General features: G+C 38.5%; 1 protein-coding gene and 1 long non-coding RNA gene across 4 annotated transcripts; one reads left to right on the top strand and one right to left on the bottom strand.

Annotated features, from left to right (window-relative positions):
• Nucleotides 1–107: 107 nt before the first annotated feature.
• LOC100698075 (RCC1 and BTB domain-containing protein 1) lies at nt 108–14,812 on the top strand. 3 transcript variants are annotated; one of them, XM_013275301.3, is made up of 12 exons: nt 108–273; nt 2,332–2,579; nt 5,319–5,469; nt 5,552–5,718; nt 6,900–7,058; nt 7,152–7,259; nt 8,170–8,312; nt 8,380–8,570; nt 10,029–10,206; nt 10,322–10,473; nt 10,690–10,820; nt 10,986–11,307. In XM_013275301.3, the coding sequence occupies exons 2-12, from the start codon at nt 2,454–2,456 to the stop codon at nt 11,013–11,015; spliced, it is 1,536 nt and encodes a 511-aa protein (XP_013130755.1). In that variant the 5' UTR covers nt 108–273; nt 2,332–2,453; the 3' UTR covers nt 11,016–11,307. The 3 variants fall into 3 exon arrangements, with proteins under 3 accessions (XP_013130755.1, XP_013130754.1, XP_003451657.1); XM_013275300.3 differs by lacking the exon at nt 10,986–11,307 and adding an exon at nt 13,642–14,812 and having other exon boundaries at nt 111–273; XM_003451609.5 differs by lacking the exon at nt 10,986–11,307 and adding an exon at nt 13,642–14,812 and having other exon boundaries at nt 118–273; nt 10,080–10,206.
• A 2,089-nt stretch (nt 14,813–16,901) lies between these two features.
• On the bottom strand, nt 16,902–18,237 carry LOC109197558 (uncharacterized). The gene is made up of 3 exons (XR_002058609.2): nt 18,001–18,237; nt 17,833–17,904; nt 16,902–17,088 (listed from the first exon to the last, which is right to left on the bottom strand). It is a non-coding gene; the product is annotated as an uncharacterized LOC109197558 (long non-coding RNA).
• Nucleotides 18,238–24,530: the final 6,293 nt, after the last annotated feature.

Genomic DNA, 24,530 nt, shown 5'->3' with positions numbered 1-24,530 from the left:
GCATACTAACCTAGCTGAAAACCACAGCTAGATTTGGTAGGAAAATGCGAGGTGGAGATAGAGGCGATAGGGAAAAATTTGTGAAATCTGCAATCGACTGTGCTGGTCTTAGAATCACGTGACATTATTTTTCTCCTCACTTCCGCAAATAAACGCACTTGAGCGCGGCGGCTACGGCAGAAAGTGAAAACGGACTGTTGTCGGCCGTTATGTGCCATGGTGAGGCGGCCAGGAGCAACCGCCAACGGCCGTAGAAGCAGACCTGCCTAACGGGTGAGTCAACGGGAACGTATTAATGTTGTAGCTTTTTAAACTGACATGTGTGATTTTTTTAAAAGTCTTAAACGCTAGCTGTAGCCAATTAAAAGATAAGTTAGTACTGACTTTCCCAGCGGATGCGTCCAGTATCAGCTGCATTCACGGTGTGTTGTGATGCGTCAGCTGGACTCACTGTGCTGAGTAATGCCTTTGTTAACAATAGCAAACATTAAACAGCAAGCTGTGGTCATGTAACAGTAACTACGAGTGGTTTAATCATTACACATGATGCAGGTGGGAGGGGGTGGGTATTTACGGGATGACGCCTGTGTTGTGTCAAAAAGGGATTTCCGGCATTTGTCAAAAATAAATAAATAAATAAAAAGTCCGTCTTTAAACTGTTGTACTTGTCAAGCATATCTCTTCTGAATGATACCAAGTTTTAGCCAGAAAGAACGTTCATGTCATAAGGTAGAAGCTGTTAATAGGGGGAAAAGGCTCTTATATATCCTTTACTTATCCAGGGAGAAAGTCTAACTGACATTTAAGATAGCTCTTTCAAGAGAAAGCTAGCCAAGAGGGCAGCAAAAATTGGGGGAAAAATATAACATCACAGTTCTTTTGGGATATTTAAAGTCACCTTAAAGGTGTGGAGCAATTGTAATGTGGGTGCATAACACAGAGTCATAAAGATTATTGCAACAAAGGTCATTTCTTTATTTTATATATGATCCCTTTATAAATCCTGTTGATTACAGTCTACCAAAATAAGCAAAGATATTACACTTAAAGTTTTAGTTAGTGTTTAGTGCAACACTGATTTAGCAGTGTTGTTACCAAACAAAGAACCTCTGTGACCCGGCTTACTACGCTTTTAACACCAATTTTATCAGAAAACCTTAAGACCTTGAGGATCATAAGCTGTGTTTACCCATAACCATATAAGTGAGAGTCAAAACAGCATGTCTGTGTGTGATGTCTGTGATGAATATGAAGTAGAAGATTCTACAAAGCCGAATTATACTTTTTAAATCTGAGTTAGAGTAAGCTACAGGGAAAAGAAAGTAAAGACGCAACATTACATTGGCCCAGCTAGCAGTGTCATCTGATGTCGGTTGTGAAGAGCAGACTGATCATTTTTGTAGCATTTGCTTGAATCTGAGCAAAAAGTAAAGGCTGTATACATCATAATTCACCTTGCTGCTTCTATGAGCAGTCACATCACCAGTGAACAGTAGTGGCCTAGCTCCACTGGCATCCATATAAACCTATGACATAATATTGCCTAAACAATGTTTGACAGATGATGTGGTATTCTTCAAAGCTGCTCCTTTCCTTTCCCTCGCCTTACTTTTCTCTTCCCATCATTCTGGTAAAATTTTAATCTTGGGTTCATCTGTCCGAATAATTTTAGATGTTTTTTAGATTTTAGATGTATAATCTGGTCTTTCTGTTTTTCAGTGTAATCGATATTGACATTCATGAAAGGGTTTCTTTATCGTAAACATGACAATCATGGGTTTACCTCCTTGAGAGCGTTCTTCACATGGTTAAATGTTAGGAATGTAACCATGGAAAGATTTCTAGCATAATGCACTTTAAATGTTGTCTTCTGTAGTCTTTCAGGCCTTTTGGTCTTGCTGAGGTTCCTGGTGCACTGATTCTTTTAAAGAATGTAGCAGATTGTTGATTAGACTCCACCTAAAGTTTTTTAAAAATCTCTCTGATATGTTTTATTTTGTTTTTTCCACCTAATGATGACCTCCTCCACTTGCACTGATGTCTCTTTGGACCTCATATTTAAAATTACAATGAAAAGCAATAAAATGCAAATTAAACACTTTGTCATGAAATAACAAGTGAATAGCCTTTATCTGGCTATAAAACTTCTGAATATGTATGAAAATGGCTGTACTTCCAAAACAGCCATTGACTCTCCTTTTTTTTTTTTTTGTTAAAACCCCTTAAATTAAACATGAAGCCCTTTGAATTAAAGCTGGACTGAACTAGCAATATATTGTGAAAAGATGATTATCTGGAAGACAAAACAATTTTGCTTGTGCTTGCATCCAGTGACTGCAGCGCTGGCAGCCTTGCCTCTTCAGACCTTCCCCCTCTCCCTGTCCCGTGTCCTACCTGTGGATTGAAGTTCATCCTTCTAGCCTGCCGCCCTTGCCACAGACTGTGAGGACACCATGGTGGATGTAACCAAGTGGCCCATTTTCAGCCTGATGGGTCCTCAGGAGCTCGCTTCCATACGGAAAGCATGCGTGTTTGGATCATCTGCTAATGAGGCCATCTACATTACCAATGATGATGAGGTGAGGGGTCAGAGGGAAAACAGGGTTGTGGTTGTGTGTTAATCAAGAGCGAGATGATTTAAAGCTTTGAAGCTTGCTTCATGTTGCATAATTGATAGTCAGATGACCTGTTGTTTTTCCACGTTTTTAGCCTTTAAGCTACATTTCATGTTTACATTATTATAATTTCATTCAGCCTAGTGTGGATTGTTTGAGTCCCCTACCTTGAAAACAGCTGTTGGGTTCAGTTTACACCACATTCAACTTTAATCAGTGGTAGAAGAAAACATGCTTACAGTAGGTAATCCACCACAGAGCATGCTTACACTGCATTGCATTTTTTATGTCAGTGTTATTGTAGCATGATAAACAGAGACTGACTCTCAGTAGCTGTGTGTTTTAAGCTGTAGTACTCAATATTTCTGAGAATAGCTCCAGGGAAAGAACCAGATTTTTCATCTGGAGCTAAAGAGACCCAAAAGTTAAAGAATAAATAACAATAATAATAATTATAAATGTTGTATGTAGCAGCCTGATGTGTAAAGATTGCAGTTGACTGCTAGTGTTGAAAATCAGTTATTTGCCATTTTAAAAAAGCTCAAAAATGTTGAGACTTGCTGAAAAGTATTTATTCACATGGTGTAACACAGAACAACAACAGTTGCTTCAAGGCACTTTACCTTATATTGTAAGGTGATAAAGACCCTACAATAACTCAGAGAAAACAGAGAAACCCTCAACAATCAGATGATTCCCTATTAGCAAAGGCTTTGGTGACAGTTGGAAGGAAAAACTCCCTTTTAACAGGAAGAAACCTCTGACAAAATCAGACTTAGGGAGAGGGCTCTTTAAATGACCCTAACTCCATTACCATTTGTACTAAAGGCAAAACTCAAACAGTTTCGGAAAGAAAAGAAGGGAGGCTTTACAGGGATAGTCAGTGTATCACGGTTCACAAAGCATTCACAAGTTCTGCTGTCTGAACATTGAAAAAATGTTCCTGAAAGATGAGAATTATCTTGTAATTTTATAGCCAAAATTACAAAATAAGTCCAGACAGCCTGTATGATACTTGGGTGATAAAGGGTTAAAGACAGTTGTTTAAAAGGATGGATCTCTGGTCTTTTCATCCTTTTTTAATTAGTACTAAAACTTGCAGTAGCTAGCTAGTTGATTTGAATTACTTTGATGTTGTTGGTGTTTTAGCTCAGTGGTTCTCCAGGATTCTGCAACCCAGCTAAAGGGTTTGAAAATGTTTTAATAAAATTTATATACACAGTTTATACCATGTTGTGTGTCGTTACCTCTTAAGATGTTGATTCCACTCTTGTGAAAGTGTTCGATTATGGTGATGCAAGGGGATCTTCACTGTGCTTAAATATGCTGGATTCTGTCTGTCATGGAGGACTGAGATTTATTATAAACTTTAAAGCTTTTAAGAGTCACATGCTGTACATTGTATGCTTAGGTCGGGTGATCTGCTTTGCCATTTTGAAGACTCAACCTCTGATATAGTCTTATTGATAATATCTTGGTCTGTTCCCATCTTACTGACTTACATTGATCAGAAAGTTTGTTAACTTATTGCCTTAGGTCCCAAGACTCGTATCTTCTGTGTGCTTTAAAGATTTCCACTGAACTTAGAGAAAGAGCATTAAACTTTGCAGCTCCTTACTCCTAGAATCAGATGCAAAATTAACTAAATTTAAGGAAGTGGTCTCACTAAATGAACTTAAAGAGACTGCACTTCCTTCAGCCTGAAAATGTTTTGCCTGAATATTATTACCCTCGTTACTGACAATGACTTATTATAAAGACTATTGATGGGGTTTTTTTTTTTTTTTTTTTTAGGCTTTATTGATGCTGAAGTTTTAGTTTTAAATTTTGGTTGGTTTCGTTTTTTTAATCGGCTGTATTTTACTGTAGTTAATTTGTGTTTTTTTTCTGTGTGTATTTGTCTGTGTTGCATAAAATAGAGTTGCATAACACACACACCTCTGTTTATTGTACTGCTGTCTTTCTTGGCAAGGACATGCTTGTGAGTCATATTCTCCTGGTTAAATAAAGGTTAGCTAACTAACCAACCAACTATATAAATAAATAAATAAATAAATAAATAAATAATAAAAAAAAGGTTATTGTTTGGCCAGAAGAAATTCTATGTTAGTTTGTCATAAAATGATTTGTTTGCAAGGCTGCAACAAATCACTCCTTTTGGTTTGTATCTTGGCACATTATCTAGCTCATAAGCATTAACAAATATTTGAGTCAGTCTACATTATCAGGTGATGCGAAACCCAAGCCAGCTAAATCAATGTTAAGATTTTAAGAGAAAGGGGGGGTCCTTTGAAAGGTTTTTTTCTCCAATTGGGGGTTCCTGGCCCCTAGAAATGTGAGCACCTCTGCTTTAAGACATGCTAAGTGGCTAAATCATGGTACTGCTGTGATAAGAAAAACACTTTTTAGAGGTTTGTGAATGGGAACTTTGTCAAGTATAAAAAGATTTTTCATACCATTGTAATGAATTTAAGTGAGGAAAGAAAATTCACCTTTCTTTTAAAATGATCTTTTCTATCTATGTTATTGCACAATTAACACACGTCTTCCTCTCAGTGTTGCCTGCTGGTGTTGATGTTTCTGTGTTTGTACTCTGACCCGTTCCCTACTCAGCTGACTGGCGCTGTCTGTTTAGCACTCCTTATCACCAATCAACAGTGAATTCTTTTTTCTTTTTTCCTCTCCCCCGACCTCCACACTCAGGTGTTTGTGTTTGGGCTGAACTGCAGCAACTGCCTGGGAACAGGGGACAGCCTGAGCACAATTGTACCCAAAAAATTGGACTTCCTGAGCGGCAGAAAGGTTGTTAGCCTGAGTTACGGTAGTGGACCCCACATCCTGCTGGCCACAGAGGGTAGCTTAACAAAAGATGTAATCCTCCTCTTTACAGTTGGATTAAAAAGTGCAGGAGAATGACTAAACTCTTTGTATTTCAGATGGAGAGCTATTTGCCTGGGGCCATAATGGCTACAGCCAGCTGGGAAATGGGACAACCAACCAAGGAGTAGCTCCAGTGCTCGTGTCTGCCAACCTGCTCAATAAGAAGGTCACAGAGGTGGCCTGTGGCTCTCACCACTCAATGGCTCTGACTGATACAGGAGAAGTGAGTTTGTAGGTGTTAAAGAAGAGAGACAAAAATAATTTACTTTTACAGCAGATTTAGAGAGAGGGAAATACAGAAGCCTGTTTGAAACTTTTCTAATTACACAGATGACTCTGCTCTGACTAAAGCTGTCACCTAGTTAACAGACCCTAACACTTACCCGTATTCCAGTCACAGCTACATTTGAGCCCCCTGAGTTAAGAACCTAGAAAAATAAGCCCAGCCACAAGGAATGTATTGTGCTTCGAATTGCTTCACACAGTTAGTGAGCTCTCTTAGATGCTGGCTGGTCAAACTTTTTTTTTCCTAATATGAGGGACGCAGCTATCTTGGTAGCCAGAGAGTCTGTGTATTTTTCTTGTTATACAGCTGATACAATAATCACATTTGAAACATCATTCACTGCTGTGAACATGGCTGACATGTTCTTGCAAATCTTACAAAAAAATTAAACAAACAAAAAAACAGTAATAACCATTAAACATGAGCCAAGTCAGCTCACTCTTTGTACAGTATTTACATTTAAGGGGATAGTGTTATATTATTTAGTATAATATATTTACATTTCATTTTGTTTACACATACTTTCATAAATGATGTTATTAAAAATAAAATGTAAATGCATACATTTGTAGTACACTAAAAATGAGATAAGGGTAGCATGACTTTGAGTTCACGAACATTATGGAGGAGTAGGTAAAAGATAATAGGTATTGATTTGTAAATGACTTAAACAACGAATAACTTGAGCTTATTATAAAATATTATACCTCATCTCTGACAGTAACGATGCAGCTCATTCTTTCTCTCGACAGTATTTTCTTTAAAGATGTAACACGTTATGGGGTCAGCTTAAAAAAAGCCAGATGTGAAATGTAAAAGTGAGGTCAGAGGTCAAATGTGACATGATATTTGGATGCAAACTATAATGTGATATTTATAATCCTCCTATATCATTCCTTGTATGCCTTTATGTTGTCAGTACAAACAATGTAAGCAGTAAGAACCATCATTTTAAGTAGCTTTATATTACATTATCACTTTGACCTTAAGGTAAATCTGTTGACTTGAAGGGGAAGTCAGAGGGAGTAATAACCTTTTGAAATGATTTTTAAAGTATCTGGCTTTCATAGAGAATTTCATCCTGTTCTTATTCTTAACTTTACCTTTTTGCCTGGCAGGTGTATGCATGGGGTTACAATAACTGTGGTCAAGTGGGCTCAGGCTCCACAGCGAACCAGCCCACACCCCGCAGAGTGTCCAGCTGCCTGCAGAACAAGGTGGCTGTGAGTATCGTCTGTGGTCAGACCTCATCCCTGGCAGTAGTGGACAATGGAGAGGTGATTTTTTTTAAACTTATCCTGGAGCTTTATGAAACAGTATTGGCTTACTCTCACCGAAGCAGCACTCATGTTCTCTTTGTGTCTCTCTAGGTGTACGGCTGGGGCTACAACGGCAACGGACAACTTGGACTTGGAAACAATGGGAACCAGGTCACCCCCTGTCGACTTGTTGGTCTGCAGGGTTTATGTGTGCAACAGGTGTGAGATTACACACGTCAGGTTACTGTGAAATAATTTTCCTACTTGTATGAAGTTTTAAAAAAAGATTGCATATATTTTAATGTTTTTATATGCCTCAACTACAGCTAGATCCTGAGGTATTATGTTTTTGGGTTGGCCGAATGCCTTGAGGGAATTTGGCAAAAACAAGGACTCAGGAATGAACTGATTATAATCACTAGACTTGTTTGTGTCAGAAACTCAATAATCCGTATGCTAATCATAGAAAACAAAAATCCACACATACCAGTATCTAAAATGATATATAATAACATCTCTATCCAAAATATCAAAGGTTAGACCTTTTTTTAATTTTGTTTTAATGCAGAAAAGTACTTTCATAAATAAATTTGTAAATTTTATATTCTTTTGTGCAGAATAAAATTGCATAAGTAGCTCTATGTTAGATATGCAGATATGCAGATTTATGCAGGGCCTGTGACTTTATTTATTTAAACTGTAGTTGGGTTTATATTCACTTGTTTTTATGTTTTTTTCCCCTTAAATGAGCATTCTTTACAGTAATCATTTAAAATGTTAGCACTCCTGTGAAACTACTGCCAGAAAAATTATAAAACACCAGAATTTGAGTGTGATGCTGTATGTTGTCCAAAAAGTCCCCAAAATACAATATTTTACACAGGAAACTGTATTATTGTAGGGTCTACCTTACAATATAAATCGCCTTGAGGCAACTATTGTTTTGATTTGGCGCTGTATAAATAAAATTGAATTGAAACCACAATTAAGAGGCTGTAATAAGCAAATCTGTAGTACAGAATGTATTAACAAGTGTTGCTAATAATTTATTATTATTTTATTTATTGTAGACAAGAGTTTAAAATACTATGTTAAATTGAACATTGTTTGATTTTTTTCCCCTCTCTAGATCGTGTCAGGATATGCACACTCCATGGCACTAACGGATGAAGGGTTGCTTTACGCTTGGGGTGCCAACACATATGGACAACTGGGCACTGGCAACAAGAGCAACCAGCTGAGCCCAGTTCAGATTCTGACTGAGAAAGAGAGGTGAGGTAAAGCATCACACATCCTGTCACTGCACCACCATCCACTGACTTCTCTGCTCCTTTAACAGAATTGTAGAGATTGCTGCCTGTCACTCCACACACACGTCAGCTGCTAAAACCCAGAGCGGTCAGGTGTACATGTGGGGCCAGTGCAGGGGCCAGTCCATAGTGCTCCCTCACCTGACACACTTTGCCTGTACCGATGATGTCTTTGCCTGCTTTGCCACCCCCTCAGTAATGTGGAGGCTTCTCTCAGTGGGTAAGAGAATGATTTGAAAGAGTCCAACAATAGCACTAATTCTGTAGTATTATTAATTTTGTGATTTCATTCCATTAAACACAAATGTATGGCTATTGATCACTGTTTGTTTTATGAAGCCTTTTTTATTTGATGTGCAATTATAAAATGTATTGACTCCACTGTTCTCTTCAATGTCGTCTTCTTGTGCACCTCTCCTTGGAAGTCTTACATGCCGACTTGTGTCAAACTTAAGTTGGTTCTTTGGCTATAACGTGGAGACCAAAGAGCAGTTTTCATTTGAAAAGTCCAATCTTGAAGTCAACGCATCTCCGGCTTGTATTACGAAACAAGTTCAGCACACCCAGGCTTTCTTTCCATTATCTAGCTTTCCTTACCCCAACATGTGGAATCAGGCTAAGCGGTCACACAAAGGTGGTTCACAACAAGGTAATCAACCCTAAAGATGTAATGTAAAAGACATTTTAGTTAAAACAAATAGAAATAAAATATAGACTTTGGAAAAAATGAAATGATGTTGTGAACTTTGAAAACTAACTTTTAAAAAAAGACTAAAACTAACACTCAAACTAATAAAAACTAAAGTAAACGTTTTTAGCTTTCTAAAGTGAAACAGGAAAACTTACTGTGTAGCAGGTTATCTCTACAGTGTAAGCTGGCAGTGTATCCTGGAAAGAAGTAAACTGCCTTACATAATACAGAGAACCCAGAGTTAACCCTGAGGTCAGCTGGATAAGACCAAATCCTACTTCCTAGTCAGGCTTCTGGTTAGAAAAGTGACCGGGGGAATGCTTTTTTTGATTTTCTTTCAGCGTTGAACTGACAATTTGATGTTCTACTATATAAATTTTTGGGGCAAGACATCGAGGCGATGATTTGAACAGTGACTAGTGCCCAAATGGTGCCCAAAAAACATTTCTTTATGTTTTCTATCTATGCACTTTCCTACTCAGCGATGTGCAATTTCTTGGCGTTTTGCCACATTTGAAGGGATCCAGTGTGCATCCCAGATAGTTCCATGCAAGTGGTAAGAATGGCTTCCAGTGTGAGCACGAAGATGACCTTGAAGGGTACAACAACCGTATTTAAATTAGGTATGGGTTTTGTGGGAGGAGTCAAGTTTTGCTCTCACTACATATGCACACTGTAAAAAAAAAAATACTTAAAACTCTATAATTTATTTTATTTAACTAGAGAACACCTTACAAAGTTTTTTGTTGTCCTTGTCCCTTTTTTTAAAAGTGTAATGCTGGCCTCAAACTAAAAATGAGCATATATTTATCAAAAGTAATAAAAGTTTCAGTTTCAACATGTGACATGCTGTCTTTGTCTTGTCTTTGTATACCAAATATAGGGTTTAAAGGATCTGAAAATCTTTCAGTGTTTTCTACACAGCTTCCCACCTTTTTGGAAGTGGGATTGGTCTCATTGCTATAGTTGTTATCTTTCTGTTGCCAGAGCTCGAGTGTTGTGGGATCTGTATGTGTGCCGTTTTTTTCCCCCCTCCAGAACATGATGATTTCTTGACTGTGGCTCAGTCTCTGAAAAAGGAGTTTGACAACCCAGAGACAGCGGACCTCAAGTTCTGTGTTGATGGAAAATACATCTATGTCCACAAAGCAGTTCTCAAGATCAGGTTTGAATTTAACAACCAAGCTGGTTTATCGGGTTGTGGGAATTATAAACCGTTTAAAAAGAAGCACGCAGAAATGGTTCTTGTAACACCTGTGTCTGTGTCGTTTGCTGTGCAGATGTGAACATTTCAGATCAATGTTCCAGTCTCACTGGAACGAAGACATCAAGGAGGTGATTGAAATAGACCAGTTCTCGTACCCTGTGTACCGTTCGTTTCTGGAGTTCCTCTACACAGACAATGTGGAGTTGCCTCCCGAGGACGCTATTGGTCAGTCCCACATACACTTCACCACATGATCTCTGAGTTATTTCAGTACTACCCATTGACCTAGTATCAGTGATATTGGTAACAACGATATCTATTTGTCATGAGTTTATTACTTTTTTGAATTTTTATTTATTTTTGAGAAAGATAATGGACTACATCTAAAAGTTCTTGAATATAATCATAATTCCAGTGCTGTGTGATTCTGTGTGCGCCCAGGGCTGCTGGATCTGGCCACCTCGTATTGTGAGAACCGCCTAAAACGTCTGTGTCAGCACATTATCAAGAGGGGAATCACCGTCGAAAATGCTTTTTCTCTGCTGTCTGCCGCTGTGCGCTATGATGCAGAGGTCAGTCTACCAACTATCAGTTGCATGTGTGATAACATGCAAATATCCTTGAAAGCTCTTTTTACTTTGAAAAACACATGTAAAATTGATATTTTAGATTAAATCACAGAAAAAACAGCTGGCTCCCTCAGTTCCGCTTTGTGAAAATCTTTGTTTTCTAAATAGGCTTATTCACTCCTACTGAGAATGCAGTAAGAAGGTTGATGTCACTCACAGGTCTGTACAGCCAGTATGATGCTACAGCCAGCAGCCTGTTTTGCATAAATTATGCAAACAAGAGGGAAACTATTAGCCTGTCTGTACAGAGGTAATAGAACGTATTTGTTAGCATAGGTTTCAGTTTCAAAGCCAGACATGGCTGTCTGGAACTTTTAATAGGACCTACCAATAAAGTCTGATTCATTTTATTATGACTTGTGTGCTGGTAATTGCATTTACATTAGCATTAATATGAAATCCTGAAAATGCTCCCACACTTCTTTTATCAGTTAGGCTACAAATTAGACAGAACATAAATGCTAAAGCATCTGTCACTGTGAGTCCCACATATGTGAACCTGACAGACACCACAGGCAGGTGAACCTTATGTGCAGGAAAATGACTCAAATCAGGCAGTGATTCACATTAGGTAGTGATGCTAGCAATATATATAGACAATGAATGTATTTTGACTGGTGTTTAAAGCACTTTCCTAGGCTTACTGACCTCTCAAAAGAATTCTATACTACATTATTACCCGTTCACACACACATTATGATCAAGCTAATTCTTTATATACATTGCTTAGTTGCAATTTGCAGTATGTTGTCCAAGGAAAAGTCAGTGGGAATTGAACTACCCACTTTTTCTTCCCCCAACAATGTGTTTTTTGTTGTTGTTTTTGTTTTTTATTATCTTCAACACAAAAAACCAAACAAATCATTTAAATTAAATCTGGCTATTCACATACTTAGAAAAGAAAACTGTGTCAAAGTCGTGTCCAATCCACTGATGTAACAAATTATTAATGCTGCATAGTTAAGTGCAGTGTTATTAATGATGAATTATTATTAAGTATAGTTAAACTATTAAACTGTTCCAACCAAAATCTTTTATAAAGTTGAAAAATGAGTCTCCAGACCCTTTTATATAGAGTCCTTTAATATATATATATTATTCTTTTTGGGGGGAAAGTTTGACATTATCTGTCTTCTCCAGTGGATAACATGCTGTCTCCAAAACAAAAGAATAAGATTAATTCATGTTTGCATCCTTCTGGATACAAATCAAGTAAAAACAGCTTTGGGTCTAGTGAAATGTGTTTTTGAGATATGAACCCTTTTTTTCTTATGATCCTGAGCTCGTCCCAAAAGTTTAACCTTTCTGTATTGCCAGTCACAGTGAAACTGCATCTGCATGTATCGCATATGTTTGGTACAGTTTTAATATAAACTATGAAAAGTTTATACTAAACTTGGCAGGAGTAACATATATTCTTTTTAATTGATTATATTTTTAATCTGAGGCTGCACTCACCATTTGATCTGTAATCAGCTAAAATTTCAGTTTCAAAATCTTCTTTCATTAATTTTTTTAATGAAAGCACTCTAAACATGATCTATAGAAGATTAGGCAACATTTTATAATACAGCCCGTGACTAAGGGTGTAATTCCCTGGTAGTTAAATGTAATTTCAATCATTTTATTTGAAATTACAATGTAATTATATATTGTATGTAACTATTTACCTACAAATAATTAAAGATAGGTACACAAGAATAAGGAGGTAACATAATAATAATTATACTGTAAGTACATTTAAGTACTGCATAAGGAACTTTAAGTAGTGTGCAATTTCAGGGGAGTTTTGCAGAAAGAAAAACAAACATTTTCCCATCTTATGATGTAAATATGCTGTATTGTCAGGGTGTACTTACTGTTACTTTGTTTCCAGTAAAAACCTGAATTGTTATCCCCTTAATCATGTGTCCCTTCTTTTAAGTAATTGTTTTTAAATATAAAATTCTGCTAATTCCAAATAAAATGCACTGAAATTTTGATAATTTTTTTTTCAGCAAGTGTTTGTGGAGCCTAGAGAGTCAATTGTGCTTTTGTGTTTTTGCAAAAAATACTAAGCTGCAATATTAAAATGAAGAATTTTTAATTTCATACCTCAGTTCTTCATGTTCTTATGAAGGACTTCATAACTGCATGCATGAATGATAGAAATCTTTTGTTCTTGAAGCCCTTTAAAGCTTCAAAGCTTAAAAGTAGATTTTGCTCTTGCTGGGGTGAAAAACTTTTTTTAAAAAAACAGTTAATGAAAACACCCACCAGTCCTGATTGGTGGATGACCAGCTCCACCTGCTGATCTGCAGCTGCCTCTGTAATCATTTTCACACATGCAGTGCAGCCCTGATTTGATCTTTTTATCCAATAGAAGTGAGGATGCATGACGCAGACTATTTGATGTCATATTGTACCGACATGTCAGCACGGCTACTAATAGTCTGATGCATCCACCACTACAGAGTGGGCATCATGTGTGCTGCCTCCTTCCTCCTGCACCCTTCCTGCATCCACTCCGTCTCCCTCACCTAACAACACTAAGTTACATGTAGTGAATAAAATAGATCTGATGCAGACTGTTGGCAGCTGTGTTCTACATGAGAAAAAAGCAAACCATGTGTGAGCAACTGGGGCTTAGAACAGTGGAACTGGGACGATCACCAGGATGCAGGAAGCTGGGTCAGCACTACGAGACACTCAGACTCTCTGCTGTTGGAGCGTTTGACCAAGATGAAGAACAGTTTATTTATTTGTGCTCTTCTCTGTCATTCAGGACCTTGAAGAATTCTGCTTCAAATTCTGCGTTAATCACCTGACTGAGGTGACTCAGACTGCTGCTTTCTGGCAAATTGACGGTAATCTGCTCAAAGATTTCATTTGTCGAGCCAGTCGCTGCGGAGCCTTCAAAAATTGACCACGTCTCAAGGTGCTGATTTGGGCTGATGCAAAACACACGGCTGGACTCCAGGAAGGATTTTGCCTAATACATCGTTACCATCAGATGGACATTTGCACATAATTTCAGTAGAAATCTTTAGATTTACCATCACTGTCAGATTTGTGGTTCATCTTCTTTCAGATGACTGAAATGACTAAAATCAGAGCTGTAAGGTTGCAGCATTGTTCCATAATGGTGTTACAGTAGCTGTTTCCAACAGTGCCTGACTTTTAATTTACACATTGTGTAAAGTAGGAGCTCAGATTAATTGAGAGACATGCCAGTGCTTGAAGTTATTTGTTTTTAACAAAAACTATTCTTGCCAGTTGCCTGTCATGGCTTTACTATTTCTAGTATTCTGTTTAAGTGACCAAGTTACTTGTAGGTTTTGCATGTGTACTTTCAGGATGAGTTTACTTCTCTTTACTATAAGAGGTCATCATAGTTTGGATGTCATTTAGATTGAATGGTTTTCAGTTTGAAATATGAGAATCTAAACTAATTTTTTTTTAATCCTTACAGTATTTAAAGACAGGACACTGAGCCTTAAGCCTCAAAGGCTTGATTAGATCTGTGTAGGTCAACTTCAAGGCAGTAAAAAGGCTTCCACAGTTTTCTGTTTAGATTGGAAGATGGGAATTTGGGTTTAATCTTTACAATTTTTTGCATTTCATTCTTGATGATCAGATTCCATATGTTAGATTGAGTTATTATAAGCAGCTAAAGCACCATAATGTATATTTACAGGCAGTTAAACATGCCTGGTTGTCAGTTCACACAAACCAGAAACATATGAATCCAGTTTAAGGCATGTGACATTTATTAGATTTCAATCTGTATTATGAAAAGATAATTTTACAGTATAAGCATTTATAAAGTGGTTTTTGTAACTTCTGCACTACTGCTGTGAATATTTTTGAAAGATATTTGAAACTGAGGGTCATGAAGTGCCAGTTAAATTATCTAACCTATGCAAATAAATAAAAACACCTTGATCTTTTTGTTATCTGTAAACTTCTCAATGAGACAAAATGGAGAAAAAAACTTAAAAAAAAAAAAAAAATCATAGTAAAGTCAGAAAAACTGCACATCAGGTTTTTCTTTGGGGTGCCAGTAAACCAGAACATGTTAACACTTTCTGCAAAAACGAAAAATATAAAATGATGAAAGTATGGAAAAAAAAATATATATATAAAACTGCTCAAGTAACTTAACTTCAAGTGATTAATTCAACACATCGCTGAAATACTGTCATTACTGTCTTAAAACATTTCACTTTTTAAAACTCTTCTTTGATAAATAACATAAGAAAAAACAGACACTGTGAACATGGAAATTCCTTAAACATTATATGGTAAACCTTTTTCAGTTCTTTTTTACAGTTCAAGAATCTTGTGGGATACATTTTGATATAAATCTTTGTATTGTGCAATAAAAATACAGGGAGTGCAGAATTATTAGGCAAGTTGTATTTTTGAGGAATAATTTTATTATTGAACAACAACCATGTTCTCAATGAACCCAAAAAACTCATTAATATCAAAGCTGAATGTTTTTGGAAGTAGTTTTCAGTTTGTTTTTAGTTTTAGCTATTTTAGGGGGATATCTGTGTGTGCAGGTGACTATTACTGTGCATAATTATTAGGCAACTTAACAAAAAACAAATATATACCCATTTCAATTATTTATTTTTACCAGTGAAACCAATATAACATCTCCACATTCACAAATATACATTTCTGACATTCAAAAACAAATCAGCGACCAATATAGCCACCTTTCTTTGCAAGGACACTCAAAAGCCTGCCATCCATGGATTCTGTCAGTGTTTTGATCTGTTCACCATCAACATTGCGTGCAGCAGCAACCACAGCCTCCCAGACACTGTTCAGAGAGGTGTACTGTTTTCCCTCCTTGTAAATCTCACATTTGATGATGGACCACAGGTTCTCAATGGGGTTCAGATCAGGTGAACAAGGAGGCCATGTCATTAGTTTTTCTTCTTTTATACCCTTTCTTGCCAGCCACGCTGTGGAGTACTTGGACGCGTGTGATGGAGCATTGTCCTGCATGAAAATCATGTTTTTCTTGAAGGATGCAGACTTCTTCCTGTACCACTGCTTGAAGAAGGCGTCTTCCAGAAACTGGCAGTAGGACTGGGAGTTGAGCTTGACTCCATCCTCAACCCGAAAAGGCCCCACAAGCTCATCTTTGATGATACCAGCCCAAACCAGTACTCCACCTCCACCTTGCCAGCGTCTGAGTCGGACTGGAGCTCTCTGCCCTTTACCAATCCAGCCACGGGCCCATCCATCTGGCCCATCAAGACTCACTCTCATTTCATCAGTCCATAAAACCTTAGAAAAATCAGTCTTGAGATATTTCTTGGCCCAGTCTTGACGTTTCAGCTTGTGTGTCTTGTTCAGTGGTGGTCGTCTTTCAGCCTTTCTTACCTCGGCCATGTCTCTGAGTATTGCACACCTTGTGCTTTTGGGCACTCCAGTGATGTTGCAGCTGTGAAATATGGCCAAACTGGTGGCAAGTGGCATCTTGGCAGCTGCACGCTTGACTTTTCTCAGTTCATGGGCAGTTATTTTGCGCCTTGGTTTTTCCACACGCTTCTTGCGACCCTGTTGACTATTTTGAATGAAACGCTTGATTGTTCGATGATCACGCTTCAGAAGCTTTGCAATTTTAAGACTGCTGCATCCCTCTGCAAGATATCTCACTATTTTTGACTTTTCTGAGCCTGTCAGGTCCTTCTTTTGACCCATTTTGCCAAAGGAAAGGAAGTTGCCTAATAATTATGCACACCTGATATAGGGTGTTGATGTCATTAGACCACCCTTTCATAGATCACATATATTTTGTATACTTTCGAGCTATACAGCTTGAGTAGAACATCATGAGAGATGTGAAAATCATTGCCTATTCTGCAATAATTCTGCACCCTATAGGAAAAAAGAACAGTCTTGAATTACAAAAACCCCCCCAAATTTTTAGCAACTCAAATACAGCAAAAAAAACAAAAAAAAAAATCCTGAATCACAGTTCAGTTTTTCACTCAGCTAAAATAACATTCATATTAAGGCCTATTCCATATAAAAGTATAAATATATATATTTTTTTTATAAAATGTTAAAAATGTAATCACAGACAAAAAAACCTAGCTTTAATAGCTAACACTCAGTAGCTGCTCATCAGCTCATTTTCTCAGTGCTGAGACAACATCTTTCATCGCTGCCGCCGCCTTCTGCAGTTCCATTTGTTTCTTCTGTAGCTCTGTAACCACAGTGAGCTGTCATTTAGTGATTACAATAAAAAAAGGAGAAACATCTTTTAAAAGTAAAACAACAAAAAGTAAAACGACTTAATAGCAATTATTTCTACAGTATGTTTTTTTTTTTTTTTTTTTTTTTAAACTGCTGAAATAGTTCCCAAAGAGCTTTTAGCTGGAAACTTGGCATTTCAGTAATGCTGTGCACTGTGTCCTTAATAGATTAGCAGAAACTTGACTAATGGAGGACAAAAACAGTTGCAGGCTTAAAGGGAAAAAAAAACAACCTGCAGCAGATGAACAGTATCCTTAAGAAAAAACCCATCAAAGACCTGACAAAGGACCAGAGGTGCATCTGGTCCTGCCATATATCTCTGCAAAGTGTCCAGGAGCTCAGTGACACAATCCCCAATGTCTAATAAGCGTGCCCAGATGTCAGATGGTGTCTAATGAGCCACATTAGGACACAAGTTGAATCAGCCTGTCATTGCAATTTTTAACTTAACTTGATATTTGAATTACTCCCTTATACAGTTGTAGATTTTGGTTTCCACTGACCATTGCTGTGTCATTTTTTTTCTCATTGAATTACAGAATATATCAATACACACAGTTTCCATGGTATTGTAAAGGTCATCTGTTGAAATCTCTTGAAATGCTATCAATGAAGCAGACATTAATTACTGTTAACCAAAGAGAGTAATCGGCCAACTAATACCACACCCCTAGAGCAGTACTGTGTACTTTACCTTCCTGCTGCTTAGCCACAAATTCTGACAATTTTCCAGAAGCTGCCATCACCGACAATGCAAGATCATATTCTGTGGAGGAAAAAAACAAAAAACGATTTCCATAATCCCCAGTTTAAAACATTAAAAAATGTCAGACAGAGTCTCATAAGTGTCATGCATCCTTACCCTCCTGGCTGGCCTGATCTGATTGGATTTTGCTGGAGATATTTTTCATGCCATCAAGGAAGTCAGTGAAGATGGCCTCTGTACATCCTGCTGCATTACAGCTTTTCCAGAAGCTGCTGGAGTCAATTTTGGGCTCTGGACTTGAGGGAAGAGCCACAGGAGAGGAAGAGGAGGAGCTAATGGATACACTGGCATGTTCAGGCGGAGCCAGGGGTATGGCCGAGCTAGTGCAGGGAGGTGAAGTATGGAGGGGAAGATTTGGACTGGCCAGGAGAGGGAGGGGGCAGTGGAGCTTGGGCGTGAGACAGAGGATCCACCGGTGACTTGACCCGGGCTTTGGACAGCTTTCTGCTCAGGACTGGACCCTAAGAAGAGACTTAGTTCTATAAATCATCCCAGCTTTTTATCATTTCAATATTCTTACTCCTGTCTGATTCTTCAAAAATCTACACATTTCATGCAACAGCAACTTCCTAAGCTTTCTAGATGAGTGTTTGACATGGCACATTTCTGCTTTTTCAGTGAATATATCTTAATAATGCTTTTTCAAACAAAACTTGCACATAACCTTCACTTTATGTTTTATAAATGTGAAATATTTGTGTATTTCTCATTTATAGAAGTCATAAAGATTAATCAGCCACAACATTAAAATCACCTGCCTAATATGAGATCTGCTTTGTGCCACAGTAACACCTTTGAGCTGTCAAGGCAGGGATTCCACAAGCCCTCTGCAGGTTTCCTGAGGTATCACGCACCAATATCACAATAGGAGCTCCTTTAAGCTGCAAGGCAGGGCCTCATGGATGGGTCTCATTTTGTCAGCAGATCCCATAGATGAGCAGTTGTGTTAAACTACTTGCTGAGATCATAAACTCACCAAGAAGTGCTTAAAGTTCTAGAAAACAATTTTTCATATTCCTCTTTTTTTTTGCAATCAGGATAGTCCTTTTTAAACCACAGAGCTACTTCCTTCTTTTATATATAGCCTATGGCTGTTGTAACTGCAATCCATAGCCATCAGGTTTGTGCGACTGTAGCTTTTCTTCTGTGTGACTGGACTACACAGGCCTTGGGTGCCTTTAATGCTGTTGCCTTTTTACTGGTTGTCCTTCCTTAGACCATCTTGGGTAGGAAATAACTATTGGATATAGGGACACAGCCCAGAGGACCTGCCGTTTTCAAGACCCAGTCTTGTTATCACTGGGCCTTGTCAAAGCCACTCAGATCCTTAAATTCCCATTTTTCAAATTCAAACACATCAACTTTCAGAGGCAATTCTTGTTGCCTATAGTAGCCTACCCAGGCTATACAGGTGCCTTTGTAGTCAGATAAAAGTTTTGCCTAACTGCTGTGTAATCATTATCAAAGCTCTTTGGTCTTACAAAACATTTGATCAGTCCCAGTAGGAGAAACCTTACCCTCGTGTTTATCTATGACACGAGGGTGTCATAAGAAGGGACCGGTCCCATCCAACTACCGACCAATAACCTGCCTCAGTACTACATGGAAGCTCCTGTCAGGCATCATATCGGCTAAGATGAATAGGCACATGGGTCAATACATGAGTGGGACACAGAAAGGGATTGGCAAGAATACCAGAGGCGCAAAACACCAGCTACTGGTAGACAGAACAGTCAGCCGAGACTGCAAGACCAGACTGACCAACCTGTGCACAGCCTGGATTGATTACAAGAAGGCCTATGACTCAATGCCCCACAGCTGGATACTGGAATGCCTAGAATTGTACAAGATCAACAGGACCCTAAGAGCCTTCATCGGGAACTCAATGGGGATGTGGCGTACAACACTAGAGGCCAACTCCAAGCCCATAGCACAAGTCACCATCAAGTGCGGGATCTACCAAGGAGATGCTCTGTCCCCACTGCTGTTCTGCATAGGCCTTAACCCCCTCAGTGAGATCATTAACAAGACTGGCTACGGATACCGACTACGGAACAGAGCGGTTGTCAGCCACCTCCTGTACATGGATGACATCAAGCTGTATGCCAAGAGTGAACGAGACATCGATTCACTGATACACACTACTAGGATATACAGCAATGACATTGGAATGTCATTCGGACTGGAGAAGTGTAGTCGGATGGTAACAAAGAGAGGGAAGGTAGTCAGAACTGAGGGGATTGAACTACCAGAAGGCAACATTGCAGACATAGAGGACAGTTACAAGTACCTGGGGATCCCGCAAGCGAATGGGAACCATGAAGAGGCCGCTAGGAAAGCTGCAACCACCAAGTACCTGCAGAGGGTCAGGCAAGTCCTGAGGAGTCAGCTGAACGGTAAGAACAAGATCCGGGCCATCAACACCTACGCCCTGCCCGTGATCAGGTACCCTGCTGGGGTAATAGGCTGGCCAAAGGAGGAGATAGAAGCCACTGACATAAAGACAAGAAAGCTCCTTACCATGCATGGAGGGTTTCACCCCAAGTCCAGCACCCTGAGGCTGTACGCTAAGCGGAAGGAAGGGGGCCGGGGACTGGTGAGTGTCAGCACCACAGTCCAGGATGAGACAAGAAACATCCACGAATACATCACGAAGATGGCCCCAACTGACAGCGTGCTCAGTGAATACCTCAGGCAGCAGAAACCCAAGAAAGAGGAGGAAGGCGAGGAACCATCATGGAAGGACAGGCCCCTGCACGGTATGTACCACCGGCAGATAGAGGAGGTGGCTGATATCCAGAAATCCTACCAGTGGCTGGACAAAGCTGGACTGAAAGACAGCACAGAGGCACTAATCATGGCAGCACAAGAACAAGCTCTGAGTACAAGATCCATAGAGGCTGGGGTCTATCACACCAGGCAAGACCCCAGGTGCAGGCTGTGTAAAGATGCCCCAGAGACAATCCAGCACATAACAGCAGGGTGCAAGATGCTAGCAGGCAAGGCATACATGGAACGCCATAACCAAGTGGCCGGCATAGTGTACAGGAACATCTGTGCCGAGTATAACCTGGAAGTCCTGAGGTCAAAATGGGAGATGCCCCCAAGGGTGGTGGAGAATGACCGAGCTAAGATCCTGTGGGACTTCCAGATGCAGACGGACAAAATGGTGGTGGCTAACCAACCGGACATAGTGGTGGTAGACAAACAGAAGAAGACGGCCGTAGTGATCGATGTAGCGGTTCCGAATGACAGTAATATCAGGAAGAAGGAACACGAGAAGCTGGAGAAATACCAAGGGCTCAGAGGAGAGCTCGAGAGGATGTGGAGGGTGAAGGTGGTCCCCGTGGTAATCGGAGCACTAGGTGCGGTGACTCCCAAGCTAGGCGAGTGGCTCCAGCAGATCCCGGGAACAACATCGGACATCTCTGTCCAGAAGAGCGCAGTCCTGGGAACAGCTAAGATACTGCGCAGGACCCTCAAGCTCCCAGGCCTCTGGTAGAGGACCCGAGCTTGAAGGACAAACCGCCCGCAGGGGCGAGATGGGTGTTTTTTTTTTTTTTTTTTTTTGTTGTTGTTGTTGTTGTTGTTGTTGTTTTTTTTTTTCCTTCTCTCTCTCTCTCTCTCTCTCTCTCTCTCTCTCTCTCTCTCTCTCTCTCTCTCTCTCTCTCTCTCTTCATAGTTCTAAATTACCAAATATTAAACGTATAACAACAAAAGACCATTTATAGCTGCTAAAGACAAAGATTAACACAATATCAGAGAACTCACTGATTCTATGATTGTGTCGTCTTCATCATTAAATTCATCCTCAACGTGATTTCCTAAAAGAACCAGACGAGGAGTTTGAAAAAATACATATTTATATCTTTAAAAAAATATTTATCAAACTATACACACTGAATCAGCGACTGCTTACCTGATGAAGACCCAGCAGGACTCTTGGTGTCTCTTCTGTAAAGTGGAGAATATAATTTCAAGAAATGACCCTCTGCTGACATTTTTTACAGACCAAGAAAAGAAAAAGTATTCATGCAAAAGCCCTTTGGGAAACACTAAGATTTCATAGGGGATAATTGCATTCATAAGACATGTTTGTGCTCTTTGGTGGTGCTTTGATATGCTGCAATTTACTGAAACTTGCAGGTAATTAGCTTTACTGGTTAACTCTGGACAACTTTTTCATCATGTCATATATATATAATTTAGAATTACAAATATTAGTGAGACACTCCCCCCCCCCTGCGAAAACCCCCTCAAAACTAGCAAAACCTACCTGGTAACCTCAGGCACAGTCTGGCATCACGAGAAGAGAAATCAACACATGACAGGACAAAGATGGAGACTTCAAATTATTAGACATATTCAGCGTATAGTTATGTTATTGAAGAATGAATGAATGATTAGGCATACTTCGAGCTCTGGAACGGAGTTTGCATTTTCATCTATATCCGAGTCTAATGGGGCGTATATATCCATTGGAGTGTTACCGGCATTGTCATTGTCAACTATATATATATATATATATATATATATATATATATATATATATATATAATATAAATAAAAGAAAGGAGTTTGTTAGCTAAAGAGTGATAAGCCCACGGAGGTTACATTTTCTTCTCTTGCAACGGGGTTGACCTGAATTTGAAGAATCGGAGAATCTCCTCTTCCAGTGATGAGGCTTACGTTTCAAGAGGGTCTCCTCCTGCCTGTAACACAGGTAAGGAATCATGACAACTGTATCTGCTGGTGGATAACCAGGGAAAATATACAAGAAGAAGGGGAAAAAAAGGTTTGCACCATTTTTATTGTAACCGACAAGATTTGCTCTTCTCATTTCTTTAGATTTTCAAGCAGAAATTTTATTTTGTTGTTTGTTGTTATTTTTTAAAGTGATGACAGGGGATTTCTAAAAATCACCCCGTAGTTCTTCAGCTGAGACACCTGAGTTAGAAAACACAAACACTGCAGCTGTCTTTCACTCGCGAGGGCAGTCATGGACGCAAGACCTGCGTCTCATCACTCTGTGTGTGTGTGTGTGTGTGCAAATAAAACAGAGTTATTCTAAGAACTCTGAGCTGAGGTTCCCCTTTTTCTAAATCTGCATGTTCCAGAAGTTCATCACAAAAGTTATTAGGTGAAAAGTCACATAGACATGTGGTTTGCTTAGTGATCCATAAAAAGAGCACATTTCATGTAGCTGATCAGATATACACAATTTTCTTTTGACAAGTGATCTTGAGCAATAGCTCTCCAGGCTTTCTGAAGCCTTTCAAAGTTTTTCTTCAGATATTGGCTGCTTTATCACTCATTTCCAGTCCAGTCCTTAAACCTGGGCATTTTTCAGATGAATGTTTCTTTTGTTAGGTGCAGTGTGCAGTGTTATTAATGATTAGTGATGAATTATTATTAAGTATAGTTAAACTGTTCCAACCAAAATCTTTTATAAAGTTGAAAAATGAGTCTCCAGACCCTTTTATATAGAGTCCTTTAATATATATATTATTCTTTTTGGGGGGAAAGTTTGACATTATCTGTCTTCTCCAGTGGATAACATGCTGTCTCCAAAACAAAAGAATAAGATTAATTCATGTTTGCGTCCTTCTGGATGCAAATCAAGTAAAAACAGCTTTGGGTCTAGTGAAATGTGTTTTTGAGATATGAACCCTTTTTTTCTTATGATCCTGAGCTCGTCCCAAAAGTTTAACCTTTCTGTATTGCCAGTCACAGTGAAACTGCATCTGCATGTAGCGCATATGTTTGGTACAGTTTTAATATAAACTATGAAAAGTTTATACTAAACTTGGCAGGAGTAACATATATTCTTTTTAATTGATTATATTTTTAATCTGAGGCTGCACTCACCATTTGATCTGTAATCAGCTAAAATTTCAGTTTCAAAATCTTCTTTCATTAATTTTTTTAATGAAAGCACTCTAAACATGATCTATAGAAGATTAGGTAACATTTTATAATACAGCCCGTGACTAAGGGTGTAATTCCCTGGTAGTTAAATGTAATTTCAATCATTTTATTTGAAATTACAATGTAATTATATATTGTATGTAACTATTTACCTACAAATAATTAAAGATAGGTACACAAGAATAAGGAGGTAACATAATAATAATTATACTGTAAGTACATTTAAGTACTGCATAAGGAACTTTAAGTAGTGTGCAATTTCAGGGGAGTTTTGCAGAAAGAAAAACAAACATTTTCCCATCTTATGATGTAAATATGCTGTATTGTCAGGGTGTACTTACTGTTACTTTGTTTCCAGTAAAAACCTGAATTGTTATCCCCTTAATCATGTGTCCCTTCTTTTAAGTAATTGTTTTTAAATATAAAATTCTGCTAATTCCAAATAAAATGCACTGAAATTTTGATAATTTTTTTTCAGCAAGTGTTTGTGGAGCCTAGAGAGTCAATTGTGCTTTTGTGTTTTTGCAAAAATACTAAGCTGCAATATTAAAATGAAGAATTTTTAATTTCATACCTCAGTTCTTCATGTTCTTATGAAGGACTTCATAACTGCATGCATGAATGATAGAAATCTTTTGTTCTTGAAGCCCTTTAAAGCTTCAAAGCTTAAAAGTAGATTTTGCTCTTGCTGGGGTGAA

This window comes from Oreochromis niloticus, linkage group LG16 (genome assembly GCF_001858045.2).
Source record: "Oreochromis niloticus isolate F11D_XX linkage group LG16, O_niloticus_UMD_NMBU, whole genome shotgun sequence".
Lineage (NCBI taxonomy): Eukaryota > Metazoa > Chordata > Actinopteri > Cichliformes > Cichlidae > Oreochromis > Oreochromis niloticus.
This window is presented reverse-complemented; position numbering and strand designations above follow the sequence as displayed.

Coding starts and splice junctions, on each gene's coding strand:
- LOC100698075 (XM_013275300.3), top strand. CDS start 2,454: ATGGTGGATGTAACCAAGTGGCCCATTTTCAGCCTGATGGGTCCTCAG. Junction 5,719..6,899: donor CTCTGACTGATACAGGAGAA/GTGAGTTTGTAG, acceptor TTTGCCTGGCAG/GTGTATGCATGGGGTTACAA. Junction 7,059..7,151: donor CAGTAGTGGACAATGGAGAG/GTGATTTTTTTT, acceptor GTGTCTCTCTAG/GTGTACGGCTGGGGCTACAA.